Source organism: Myotis lucifugus, unplaced genomic scaffold (genome assembly GCF_000147115.1).
Source record: "Myotis lucifugus unplaced genomic scaffold, Myoluc2.0 scaffold_8, whole genome shotgun sequence".
Taxonomy (NCBI): domain Eukaryota; kingdom Metazoa; phylum Chordata; class Mammalia; order Chiroptera; family Vespertilionidae; genus Myotis; species Myotis lucifugus.
Window position 1 is genome coordinate 9106843 of NW_005871056.1, and position 13822 is coordinate 9120664.

The window sequence follows — 13822 nt, forward strand, 5'->3', positions numbered from 1 at the left end:
ACTGGGTAAAGGCTGTGGGCACACCCCTCAGGTCCCTTGGCTCTCCCTGTGAAAGCCTTTCTGGCTGTTACACAGCACCCAGAGTGGCCTGTGTTGAAATCTACTCAGGACATTTCTGATGTATTTATTTATTTTAAAATGTTAATTTTCACAAAAGATCTGTGGAAGAGCGAATGGAGGATTAAACAATGACGTGTCTGAGACCCTGGGGATCTGGGGCCTCAGCCTGGTGTCTGGTCATGGAGCAGTACAGCTCACCAGCCCTGAAAGCCCCAGGCCCTTTGTCTCCGAACACTTGCCTTATAGAGACCCTAACTGCCTCTACCCCGAGTCCCTCTCTTCCTGACGGAGGCAGGGAGCAGGCCTGATCCCATTCCCGGTTTTCAGAACAGGACCAGAGGCCAACAGCAGCACAGTACATGCTGACAGAAGTGAATTAGAAGTGGCTGGGCCCAGAGGGGGGTGGTGGTGGTGGTGGTGATTCTCATTTTGTGGCTGGCCCACTGCTCAGGTCCTGGATGACGACCAGGAGTGTGCTCTGGGAGTGCTGGAGTTACCCCTGTGCCAGATCCTCCCCTATGCAGACCTGACCCTTGAGCAGCGCTTCCAGCTGGACCACTCGGGCCTGGACAGCCTCATCTCCATGAGGCTGGTGCTTCGGGTAACTCTCTCCCTTTCCTCGCCCCCCCCCCGCCAGTAGGGGGTGGAGCTCTGGTACAAGGTAGATGGCCCCAACACTTAAGTACTTGCTCTATGTTGGGAAGAAGCTAGGAGATGGATTCATATTTTCCATAGTTTTGGAATATTATCAGCCATTACCTCTTCAAATATTGCCTCTCCCATTCTTTTAATCCAGGGGTCCTCAAACTACGGCCCGCGGGCCACATGCAAATACAAATATTGTATTTGTTCCCGTTTTGTTTTTTTACTTCAAAATAAGATATGTGCAGTGTGCATAGCAATTTGTTAATAGTTTTTTTTTAAACTACAGTCTGGCCCTCCAACGGTCGGAGGGACAGTGAACTGGCCCCGTTTAAAAAGTTTGAGGACCCCTGTTTTAATCCTTCCAGAGCCCCTTCCATGCTGAACCTTCTCATCATCTTCATATTTTCTATTTTTTGTCTCTTGGTGCTATATTCTAATTTTTTCAGATCTATCTTCCAGTCCACTAAATCCTTCTTTGGCTATGCCTAATCTGCTCTTTAACCTGTTCATGGTCTTTATTTCATCTTTAGTCATTTGAAAATACTTTTAAGGCATATTACCTGAATTCTATTACCTGAAGATCTTATGATTTGAATTTTGTTTCTGTTGATGCTTTTTCATGATGACTCATTTCTGTGTTTGGCAACTTGGGCTGAAACATGGTCAGTGTTCCTTTGTGAGCTGGATTGAGGTTGTTCACTTCCAAAGAGACTCTGCTATTGCTGCAGCCAAGAACCTCAGGGGAACTACAAATATGGGTTCTTTTTAATGTTAATTTAGGTATGGATTTTTAGAGAAAGAGAGGGAAAGAGAAACATCGATTTGTTGTTCCACTTATTTATGCATTCATTGGTTGACTCTTGTATGTGCCCCGACTGGGGATTGAACCTGCAGCCCTGGCATATTGGAACAACACTCCAACCAACTAAGCTACCCAGCCAGGGCCTATGTTAATTTTTAACTTTGGGTTTCAAGACACCACAGATAGTTGAAATTCATATGAGAGAGGCCTACAGGTGCCCTATTGTTAGAAAAGACTTAATTTCCCCCCAACCAGATTCAGGCTGAGACAGACACGTGTCCTGTCATTAGGTTTTGCTGGTGGGTGGAATGTGTATCCTAGGCTACTTTTTCACTAGAGATCCCACCTTCATAGGTTCTACTTCAACTCCCAGTCTCACACTGACCAAGGCCTCTTTTCCTAATCCCTTGGATTCCACGGTTGATAAATGACCCTCAAAGCTTAACCTTTATTTTTTAGTTTTCTCCTCCCTCCCCCACCCCACCCTTTTTTAAGCCCTAGGGACTTTACTTTCTTTGTGATTTTGGCTATTTAAAAGGATGTTTATTTTATTGGGGCATTCCTAACAAGATGTTTTTCAGAATATTTTAACCACCATATTGCTAGAAATGGAACCCTTAGCAAGGGTCCTGATAAATAATGAAGGGAAAAGAGGAAATGCAATGGCTGAAGTTTGAAAATTTGGTGCTAGCGCCACAGAGGTATGTGTGGATAGAAAACACATTTTAGGGAAAGTAATGGCGAATAGGTGACAGTTGGAAAACAACCATATCCAGAAGGCAGCTGGTGATGTGTGTGAAGGTTAAGGGGAGGGAGGACTGAGGTACAGGTCTGGGAGTTGCATGCTGAGAGTGCAACTCTCGTGCAGCCAGTATGAGTACAGCAAGGAGGGACCAGGACTGAGTCTTCATGAAAACCCACAAGGGAGGCAGGAGGAAGAGGGAAGATAGAGAAGTACTGGTCAGAAGGGGCAAGGCCGAGAGAGGTTAAGGAAAACATGGTCTGGAGGGAAAATTGTATTGGGCAGTCAGGAAGGAATTGGGAGTTTTGAGAAAACTGTTCCTCCCAGAAAAAAAAGAGAAGGAACCATTTCCCAGAGGTTAAGGTGAGAGGGAAATGGAAGTGGTGGGCTCAGCCCATAAACAACCCTGTCATTTGCTTGCAGTTCCTACGTGTGGAAGAACGAGAGATGGGGAGCCCATACACAGGACCTGAAGCCCTAAAGAAAGGCCCTCTGTTCATTAAGAAGGTGGCCACCGATCAAGGTCCCAAAGATCCACCCCAGGGAGAGGGTCCTGCAGACTTGCCCTGCCCCCCAGACCCTGCTTCTGGTACCAAGGAAGCCTCCAAGAGCACCACGCCAGCCACCAGTGCCACCACTGCTGCCACCGAGCCCACACCCCAAGCGACAGGCCCAGAGCCGAAAGGCAAGGACAGTGCCAAAGGTTTCTGTGAGCCCATGGGGGAGAAGAAGAGTTCGACTTCCATCTTCCTGACTGTCCCAGGCCCCCACTCTCCAGGGCCCATCAAGTCACCCAGACCCATGAAATGCCTTGCCTCCCCATTCGCATGGCCACCCGCGAGGCTGGCTCCCAGCATGTCCTCGCTCAACTCCCTGGCCACTTCCTGCTTTGACCTGACAGATATCAGCCTCACCATTGAGTATGCACTTCTTTGCTTAATCTTTTCTAAGATCACCTGCCTGAAAAATAACTCCCTGGAGGGAAAAGTAGATATGAACTTACTTTTCTGTTCAAGTTCTGGTTTTTCACAGAATGGCTTCACGAGAGGCAGCATGGCGTGGTAGAAAGAACCCAGGGGAGGGGTGGGGTGGAGGGGAGAGCAAGTGAGCACATGTACACCAGTCTATATACAAAACTGTAAATAGACCCTGGACTTTGGCTGTTTCAGCAGAAATCTTCCCTGAATTCTGAAGTTACACAGGGATAATATGGAATTATGTAATCAATGACTGCCACTTAAGTGCTTATGATGGGGATAGTGCATTATTTAATTCCATTTTCACAATAACCCTCTGAAATAGAACTTACTATCCTAAAAGTCAACTCACCCAAGGTCCCACAAGCAGTCACGCTGTAAGGCAGGTCCCACTCCAGCGCTCATGCTCTTCCTGTGGTAAAGCAGGATCATTACACGTGAATGTGGGATGGAACTGACATCCAACTGAAGAATTTTTAAATTAACCCATGTTCCGAAAGCAGGACATGCTTTGTCTTGGGGATAGGGAGAGAGGCCAACACTTGTAAAGGCAAGAGAAGTGACCAGCCCTTTCTTTGCAGGGGCAGGGATTTCAGGCCGCGGAGGCTGGGCGAGATTCAGCTCACGGTGCGTTATGTATGTCTGCGGCGCTGCCTCAGCGTGCTAATCAACGGCTGCAGGTAAAGACCCAAAATGGAGGGGGGCACTTGGCAGAGATGGGCAGCCCCAAGATACTAGTAGACAATACAATGGGAACCAGTGAGGTTTGAAGGCTGTCTTGCTGTGAGTGACAAGGTCCTCAATGGTGTTGATGGGCTCAAGCCAAGGGCTTTGCTCAGAAGCAAGCGCTGCCAAACTGTCTGGGGTAGTGGGAGTCAGTACATTTTCTCAACTTCCTTTAGATGGAAAGTATTTAGCTGTACTCCAAACTATACGAAAACTCATGTTGTCAAAACCATGCATCGGATGTTTTGTCCTCCCAATCCTACAGACTTTTGCTTTGTTGGTCATCTAGACTCCTGGGCATTTTTATCCTCAAGGGCACCTAAAGCTCAATAGCTAGTACAGCTTTCTCCACATGAGTGTTTTCAATGTTTGAAAATCAGGACCTTTTTTCTTTAATGTCTTTGAAACCAAATCAGAAACCTGACACGCTGTACCAGCAGTGGAGTTGATCCTTATGTCCGTATCTACTTGTTGCCAGAAAGGAGGTGGGCAAGTCGTAAGAAGACCTCAGTGAAGCGGAAGACCGTAGAACCCTGGTTCGATGAGACGTAAGTGGTCCAGTCGGCCTGCCCAGAGTGCCTCACCCACTCAGGTACTTGCTGAGCACCTGTTGTGTGCCTGGCAGTCTGCCGGATCATGTGAAGGGCTAGGGTTGAACAGGACAACATGGTCTATGCCTCCATGAAGCTACTATATACTTTAGTGGAAGAAAAGAGTTGCCAGGGCAGTTTAGCAAAACAGCTGACTACTTACGTGGTCATAGGAGCTAAAGTATTCCTGATTATGTAATATTCCACACCTTTAAATGAAGCCTCTTTGGCAGGAAAAGGATTTTAATCTGGTTAAATATATTTTCTTTGAATCTGTTTTAGAGCAGAAGTTAAAAATAAACATAAAATTTTCTCTAAAGCAAGTCCTTTGGCCTCTCTTCCCTCCTTCAACAAAACATAGGAGACAGATACCCTCAATACCTTGTCCACCCATGTCCTTGGGGGACATTGCTTGTTTTCGATGGCTTTGTGGGGGTAAGTCTTATCCATTTTTTATTTCAAGTGGCCTCAAGGTACAGAAATAAAAATCTCATCATTGCTTCCTTCTTCAGAATCCTGAGAAGACATTTCTAGCCAGCCAAGGAAGATATACCTGATAATTTTGGTTTTCTCTTATCTTAGAATAACTACCCATTTTAGCTTTTACTTCCCTTGACTATGGGACCAGACAGAAAATCAGTAAGGCAACATTGACCTTAACAAGTATATACAGAACATTCCATCCAAAGCAGCTGAATATAGGTACATTCTCAAATGCATATGGAACACTCCTCAGGATAGATCATGTTAGACCACTAAAGTCTTAATTTAGGAAGACCGGAAAAGATGCTCAATATGATTTCAATCAAATGGCATGAAATCAGAAATTAATTAAAAGAGGAAAACTGGACAGTTCATAATTATGTGGAGATTAAACAACGTGTTATTGAACAACCAATGGGTCAACAAAGAAATCAAGAGAAATGAAAATGGAATGCAACAAAAGCAGTTCTAAGTGGGAAGTTCATAGCGATAAATCTCTAAATGAATAAACGAGATCAAAGCCCAAAGTTAGAAGGAAAGAAAAAGATCAGAGTGGGAATAAATGAAATAAACTAAAAGGACAATAGAAAAGATAAAACTAAGAGCTGGTTCTTTGAAAAGATAAAGTTGATAAACCTTTAGCTAGATGTAACAAGGAAAAAAGACAAAATAAAATCAGAAAAAAGAAACATTACAAATGATACCACAGAAATATATATATTATTGATTTCAGAGAGATAGAAATATCAATGATGAGAGAGAATCACTGATCAGCTGCATGCCTCCCCCCCCCCCCCCCCCCCCGGGGATTTGAGCCGTGAACTCCTGGTTCATAGGTCAGTGCTCAACCACTGAGCCAGGCTGATACCACAGAAATAGAAAGGATCATAAAAGACTACAATTATACACCAACAGATTTAACAACCTAGAAGAAATGGGTAAATTCCTAGATACATACAACCCACCAAGGCAATCATGAAGAAATAGAAAATCTGAATAGACCAATTACTAGTAAGGATTTTGAATCAGTAATATCATCTCAATAGAAGCAGAAAAAGCATTTCACATACATTCATTCATAATGAAAACTCTCAACATAACAAAGGCCATATATGACAAGCCCACACTGATAGCATGTTCAATGATAAAAAGCTTTAAACCTAAGATCAGGAACAAGACAAGAGTGCTATGCCCATTCTTGTCACCTTTATTCAACATAGTACTGGAAGTCCTAGCCAAAGCAATCAGGCAACAAAAAGAAATAAAAGGCCCCCAAATTGGAGAGAAGTAAAATTGTTACTATTTACTGATGACATACTATACATAGAAAATCCTAAAGAATCCACACAAAAAAACTGTTGAAACTAATCAACAAATGTAAGAAAGTTACAGGATACAAAGTCAATATACCAAAATATGTTGCATTTCTGTACACTAATGAACAGGGGATAAATTAATCCCATTTAAAATATTATAAAGAATAAAATACCTAGGAATAAATTTAACCAAGAAAGTGAAAGACCTGTAGATTGAAAACTATAAGACATTAATGAAAGAAATTGAAGGGGACATAAATAAATGGATAGTTTGTGCTCATGAATTGAAAAATTAATACTATCCACAGCAATCTACAGATTCAACAGAATCCCTATCAAAATCCCAGGTATATTTCATAGAGATAGAATAAACAATCCTAAAATTTGCATGAAACTATAAAAGACCCAAAGCAACCTTGAGAAAGAACAAAGCCAGAGGCATCACACTCCTCAATTTCAACTACTAGTATATTACAAAGCTACAGTAATCAAACAGAATGTTACTGGCATAAAAACAGACACACACATCAATGGAACAGAATAGAGAACCCAGAAATAAACCCACACCTATATGATCAACTAATATTCAACAACAGCACCAAGACCACAAAGCACAATAGTCCAATGACTGAAGAGAGGCAAACAGGCTCCTGACACTTCCAGGACAATGATTAGCATGCCAGTGATGCACTGAGTATCTGCTATGAGCCAATACTGTTCTATAAGCTATTCTCAATAGTCTATATATCTTCTGTTTCAAAAGTAGGAAAATGGATGACACACTTTCAATGAAAATATGTAACTCTGATTTCCTGACTTTTTGCTTCTTAAAGATTTGAATTTTTTGTTCCCTTGGAAGAAGTACAGAAGAGGTCACTAGACGTTGCAGTGAAAAACAGTAGGCCACTTGGCTCACACAGAAGGAAGGAGCTAGGAAAAGTAAGTACAAGAACAAGAGTTCCTTGGGAATGGCACCCTTGTAGAAATTTTGATTGGATCGTTTAACTGTTACCAGAACTGAATTCAAGGAAGTTATAGCCTCATTAGGAGATTTTGGGTGTGTTTCTTAAAATATTCTTGAAACTAAATGATGTAGATGAATAAATTAATATGATAAATCCTACTGTAAAAAACTCAAGAATATCCCAATTCATTATTGCATAAGTATTTGAACATCTACTATGGTATTAAGTATTGTTTCTGTATATTTTTATATATATATAACATTGTTGTAAAGCTAGGATCTTATTACGTCAATATTTTTGTGATGATAGGATTTTGCTTAAAGTAGTAGAGGAAATAGAATCTTCAGAAAGATGCCAAGGGGAGACAAAGAAGAATTATATTTGTATAATACCTCATAGTTGTATTCTAATAAACATCTCCTTATGCTCATCTTTTTAAAGCCCACTTCTATGAAGTAGGTGATATTATCCCCATTTCTACAGTTGAGGCAACTATGGTGTCTTGCTTTAAATTATGATCAGTTAATGAGTAAAGGCAAGCTGTTCTCTCTTTCTGTAACATTCATATAGACATTCCTGGGGTATACAGCAATTCACCTCCCCAGGACAATGAGGTCACTGTCCTTCTGGAGAGGTTCCATGTTGAAAGCCAAATAGACCTTTTTATGATCAATTCCATTTATCCCAGTATGTTTCCATTTAGTGCAACATTTTTTAAGGGGAACTGATTTATTTGTGATTGTTTAGGTGCTGATTGATTTATCAAAAGAAGATCTGATTATGGGCTTCTCACAATGGTAAGTGAGCCCTTTCATTTTATCACGTTAATAGTCTCATTTGCCCATATTCTCTCTCCAAAGTTTTTCTCTTCTCAGAACATTTCAGTTCCTTTGATTGAGGAGAAAGGCTGATTATCAATCACCTTTACTATCTGCAGATCTCACTTACCTAGAGGATCTGTCAGCTCTAGCTTTAACCCTGGCTTATAAAGAGATGGGTTCTGCTGGTCCCATACAGACCCATGCAAGCTAGACTGTCCTGATGCTATCACAACACACTCTCAATACTAACATAAATCCAAACCCAATTGTCTTACAGGTATGAGCTCACTCCAGATGGACAGCCCAGAAGTTGATGATGAGCAACATAATCATCTTTATATTAAAATGTGTATATATGTATAGTTTGTAATTTAATTCAGAACAACCATTTGAAAATATATATACATACATTCTTGTGTGAATTTAACTGGATAGTAAACTAGAGGTAAACATAAGTAAAAGCCAGAACTACTCTCTCTTGGTTGGATTTAATTGTTCAAATCCCAAAAGAAATGGGGTATTCATGGCTAATCAATTATTAGAACCTCAGCAGTGATTTTTTTCACTTTTGATAGGTAATTATAGACCATCTGACTTAGGCCTTGCCTGAATGTATGTGTCAAAAGTGCCCTATCTGAGGCATAGGGTGTGGGGAGGAGGCTTCTTTTATGAGACTAAAAGGTAACCCACCTCCAAATTGCCAAAAGATAACACTAGCTAAGCCCACTGCCACCTCTGGTACTCCTCTGCCTGGGGATTTATTCCTGTATCTGAATTGGAACTAAAATGTATTTTTTTCAGATGGGGGGAACAATGATATACCTAAACACCTTGAGTTAAATACTCCAGTGTGGATGGCCTGGGACCAAACTCCAGCATGTGGCATTATTTCCATAGGAAATGCAGGCCAGGTTCCAGACTCAGGTCTATGTCTGCACTCCCCTAGCAGAGCTGGACTCTGCTGCAATCAGTGCCAGAGGGGCTTTCTGTGTCCTCTCAGACAGATGTGGAAATTCAGCTTCACTTTTCTAAGAGACAGCTGGTTCCTCTAATAACATGTAAAAAGCAAACCATGTAAACTGTATATTTAAATAAGTGCCTCGTAGAGAGCAGAGTGGTGCAGCGGAAGCGTGCTGGGCCCATAAATAAGTGCCTCTTTTGCATTTCAAACTATAAAACCAAATATTCTTGTTCTCAGCTGTGCCTTATCCACTCAGACAATGCCCCGTTGCCATCAGTTTTCTCTCCCCACTACTGCATTTGCTGCAGCTTTTCTAAGAATAGTAACATCTTAAAGCACAGTTTACTGTTATTCTCATTTATAAATTATCTATGATTTTCTCTTTTCTATAAGGTTAAAGCCCATTTGCCTTTTAAACCTAACATAATCTAATCTCCAGTTTTTTGCTACTTTATTTGCTCTATTCTAGAATAGTCCAAATATTACCTCCTGCTTATTAAAATCCTACTCAGCTCTTAAAGGCCTATCTCAAATCCACCTCCTCCACGAGGCCAATCCACACTGAAATGGCCTCTCGCCACCACCTATAGTATAGCAATACTGTCAATACTGTGCATTTTTCATTTTAACAATTCCCTGTTACATTTAATTTTAAAAAGTTTACTAGGTATCTATATGCTAAGCAACTGCTTGTATTGTGTTTGGTATTTTTTGTTTCCGTTTACTCTCCAATTGAACTATAAAGGAACCTCGGTTCTTGAACTTAATTCATTCTGGAAGGCTGTTAAAGGAGTGATTTGTTCGAAAACTGAATCATTTTTTCCCATTAGAAATAATGTAAATTCAATTAATCCATTCCAGACCCCCAAATGATTCACTGCTTAAATCTTTCTTATATACAGTACATGTCTAATGTACTTTTTAATCTATAAACAAGCACTTATTTTCTTAAATTTATCAAACCACCCCCTACTAGCCTTAAATGAATCACTTTCAGGTCAGCATGCAGCATCTTTATTTGTTCATTTATCACTGCCTCCGAAATGGCTGTCACTGACTGCTTTTTGTTTATCCAAATCAACCGTTTTTCTACCTCTTGGCCTCCTTTATGTCTTAAAATTGTGCTAATCAATGACTTCCCCAGCAACAAAAGCATTATCTCTTTGTTGCCTGAGCCTTTCATGCTGAGATATCAGCATGCTGAGATATCAGCATGCTGAGATATCAGCATGAAAGGGTTGTCAGGTTGAAAACCGAAGTTTGGTTTCTGTGAGCAACTTGGTCAAGAGCAGAATTGTTGGAGTTGGGAGACATTGGAGAAATGAGTTTTGACTATATAAGCTATTTGAATTGATTTTCACCTCCATCATCCAAGATTATGCTAAATACATGGTAGATGTGTAATTTATTTCTGCTGAGATTTCTATCTTGAATGACAAATTCTCATAATAAAATCGGGCGACTGATGCCTGTCCTATCTACCTCACAATGGCATTGTCATGTTCATTAAGTAGACAAAGGTCTTGAAAATGGTGAAGTAAAAGGGAATGTTACCAGATATCATATCCTGAAATCTGGCAACCCTAAAACAACGGATCAAAATGGCAAAGCAGACAACTAAAAACCCATCTTTCCTCTTCCAAACACATAGAAAACCTAGTTCAGTGGTTCTCAACCTTCAGGCCCTTTAAATACAGTTCCTCATGTTGTGACCCAACCATAAAATTATTTTCGTTGCTACTTCATAACTGTAATGTTGCTTCTATTATGAATCGTAATGTAAATATCTGATATGCAGGATGGTCTTAGGCGACCCCTGTGAAAGGGTCGTTCGACCACCAAAGGGGTCGCGACCCACAGGTTGAGAACCGCTGTCCTAGTTAAAGCATGAACATTTATTTTAAACATGGTTGATTAAAAAGTAACACAGGTAAGGTTAAAGAGGCAATCTAAAGCAATGTATAGGAGTTGAAGGGGTGTTTAAGTGTTGAAGGCAACCTGAATTTTAGCATACACTAGCCAGGAGACAAGGCTACTTACTATGTGAGGGACAAGGAGCCTGAAAAATTTAGTGTCATCAAGAAAAGACCTTTTCAATAAAGACAAGGAATTGGTTGTCAGCAATGGGTGAAAACAATCAGCTAATCTCCCTTATGGGTTCACAGGATCTAAAGTTAACACAACTGACTTGGTATGGGAATCCCCCAAACTTGAAACTTATGTGAAAATTGGTTTTGAACCTGGAACCATGTGAAGCCCTGTAAGTTGCAACCACAAAACTGGCCCTTAGGGTTGCCATTCCCATCCAGGGCACGTGTGGACCACTGCAGCAGATAATTCCCCTAAAGCAGTGGTTCTCAACCTTCCTAATGCCGCGACCCTTTAATACAGTTCCTCATGTTGTGGTGACCCCCAATTTCATTGTTACAAATTGAACATAATTAAAGCATAGTGATTAATCACAAAAACAATATGTAATTATATATGTTTTCCGATGGTCTTAGGCGACCCCTGTGAAAGGGTTGTTTGACCCCCAAAGCGGTCGCGACCCACAGGTTGAGAACCGCTGCCCTAAAGGGAAGCTCACTGGATAAATTACAAAAAGTATAATTTACAAATATGAAGCAGATTAAACAGATGTATTTCAGCAAGAATTCAGAAGTGGTGTGTGGGAAACAGTAGAGAGTAAAGAAATCTGCAAAATATGTTGGTAACCCTCAGTAAGTCTTGATTGTTTAAAAACATACACAAGTCAAACAACTTGGGGTATATTAGACTAAATGTGAAAAGCAAAACTATGTAACTATAAGGTAATATAGGAAAATAACATTACAACTTGTGACTACGGAAAGATTTCCTAAGACATGAAGAGCACTAACTATAACTATCAAAATTAGATTCTGCAGTTCATAAAAAGAAACTATAGGGAAATGGAAAGACACAAAATGGAAGAAAACATTTGCAACACATGTAACTGTCAAATCGCTCATATCCAGAATATACAAATAATTCTTACAAACCAATAGAAAGACAGTCCAACAGAAAAATAAAGATACATAAATGCACTTTAAAAAAAGAAATATAAATGGCCAATAACCAAATAAAAAGATGCTTACCTTCATTAGTAACAACACAAATAAACATTAAAATAACAGCTCTATACACTAGTCTGGAAAAAAAGTTTAAAAACTGATTTACTTGGTATTGGTCAGGATATGGAAAAGTAGGAACTCCTTTACAGATGTTGGGAGTATAAACTGGTGCAACAACTTTGGAAAATAGCTTGGCATTTTCTTCTAAAACTGCAGATACACAGTCCCTATTAAAAGTAGCCACACTATCATCCCAGAGCCTCCATTCACATTGTTACCTATAGAAATAGTACTACCTCCATTTGTACAGTACACAGCCTCTGTGGCTACATATAGAAGTGTTTTCCCCTAAGATCCAGCAGTTTTACTTCTTGGATATTGATTCTAGAAAACTTGCACACAAGTGTACAAAGTTCCATGTACAAGAATTTTCATAGCAGCAGTTCATAGTAGCTAAGAACTAGAAACAACCTAAATATCAATCTCCAGTAGAACGAATGGATTATAGAATATTCATAGAGGAATACTAGACAGCAATGAAAACAAATGGCCTAGACTTACACAACAACATGGATGTACAGTAAAAACATAGTACTGACCAAAATAAGAAATGTTAAAAATACACACATGATTCCATTTTTATAAAGTTCAAAACCAGGCAAAATTCAACTACCTTGGTTTAGGCATACACACAAAAATGACCAAACTATTTTTACAAAATAAACACTTCCTTACCTCTAATGGTGGGTGGGGAGGCCTTCTGGAGTGCTTGTGATGTTCTACTTTTTGGTTGTTGCATGGTGTTCACTTTATAATCATTTGTTATACTTGACATTTATGGTTTTTAGCATTTTTTAACATATATTTTACAATAAATAAAAGATTAGTGAAATAAATGAAAAAGAATATCCAGCAACTATTAATTAAAAGGACAAGATTGCATTCAAGGCAAAATGCATTAGGAGCAATAAATAGAGATATTAATCAAGAGGATATTATCAACTATGAATTTGTAAATACTTATAAAATGGATTCAAAATATATAAAACAAAATTTGAAAAATTCAGAGATTTCAGTATCGCCCATAAACTAACAAGTCAAGCAGACAAAAAGTAGATTTAAACAACATAGTAGCTATATATGTGTGTGTATATGAAATTAGACTTTTTTAAAGCACATGTAGAACAGGTATATAATTTATCACATAGTCAATAAATTTCCAAATACTTAATATCCAAAAGACCATGTTCTCTGACTACAATGCAATAAAATTAGAAAAAATAAAGAGACAACCCTGAATTATTTTCTTCTAAACTTCCACTTTTAACCAGGATGGACTGACAGAAACCAAATTTACCCTTCCACCTATCCCAACCAAAATCAAAATAAACAACAAAAAGACAAAATACATGAAAACAATAGTTTTCAAGACACTGAATATCAGGTATGTGTCCACAAAAAGACCTGAACATGAATATTCATAGGAGTTTTATTTGTAGAAATAGTAAAAAACTGGAAATAACCCAGATTTCCAACAATAAATGAGTGGACAAATTATGGTCTATTCAGACAATGAAATACTGCACAGCAATAAAAAGGAACAAACTTAATAAATGCAACAACATGCAAAAATCTCAAAATA

At 39.5% G+C, this 13822-nt stretch overlaps 1 protein-coding gene across 1 annotated transcript in view; it reads left to right on the forward strand.

The window, feature by feature from the left end:
• The window catches only part of ESYT3 (extended synaptotagmin 3), a 76147-nt gene extending 66286 nt beyond the window's left edge, over positions 1-9861 (forward strand). Inside the window, exons 18-24 of the mRNA XM_014451409.2 lie at positions 512-661; positions 2673-3169; positions 3808-3906; positions 4369-4500; positions 7175-7280; positions 8054-8103; positions 8405-9861. Of these exons, the coding sequence (XP_014306895.1) occupies positions 512-661; positions 2673-3169; positions 3808-3906; positions 4369-4500; positions 7175-7280; positions 8054-8103; positions 8405-8441 (1071 nt within the window). The 3' untranslated portion in view covers positions 8442-9861. The remainder of the gene's footprint in view (positions 1-511; positions 662-2672; positions 3170-3807; positions 3907-4368; positions 4501-7174; positions 7281-8053; positions 8104-8404) is intronic.
• The last annotated feature ends 3961 nt before the right edge of the window (positions 9862-13822 follow it).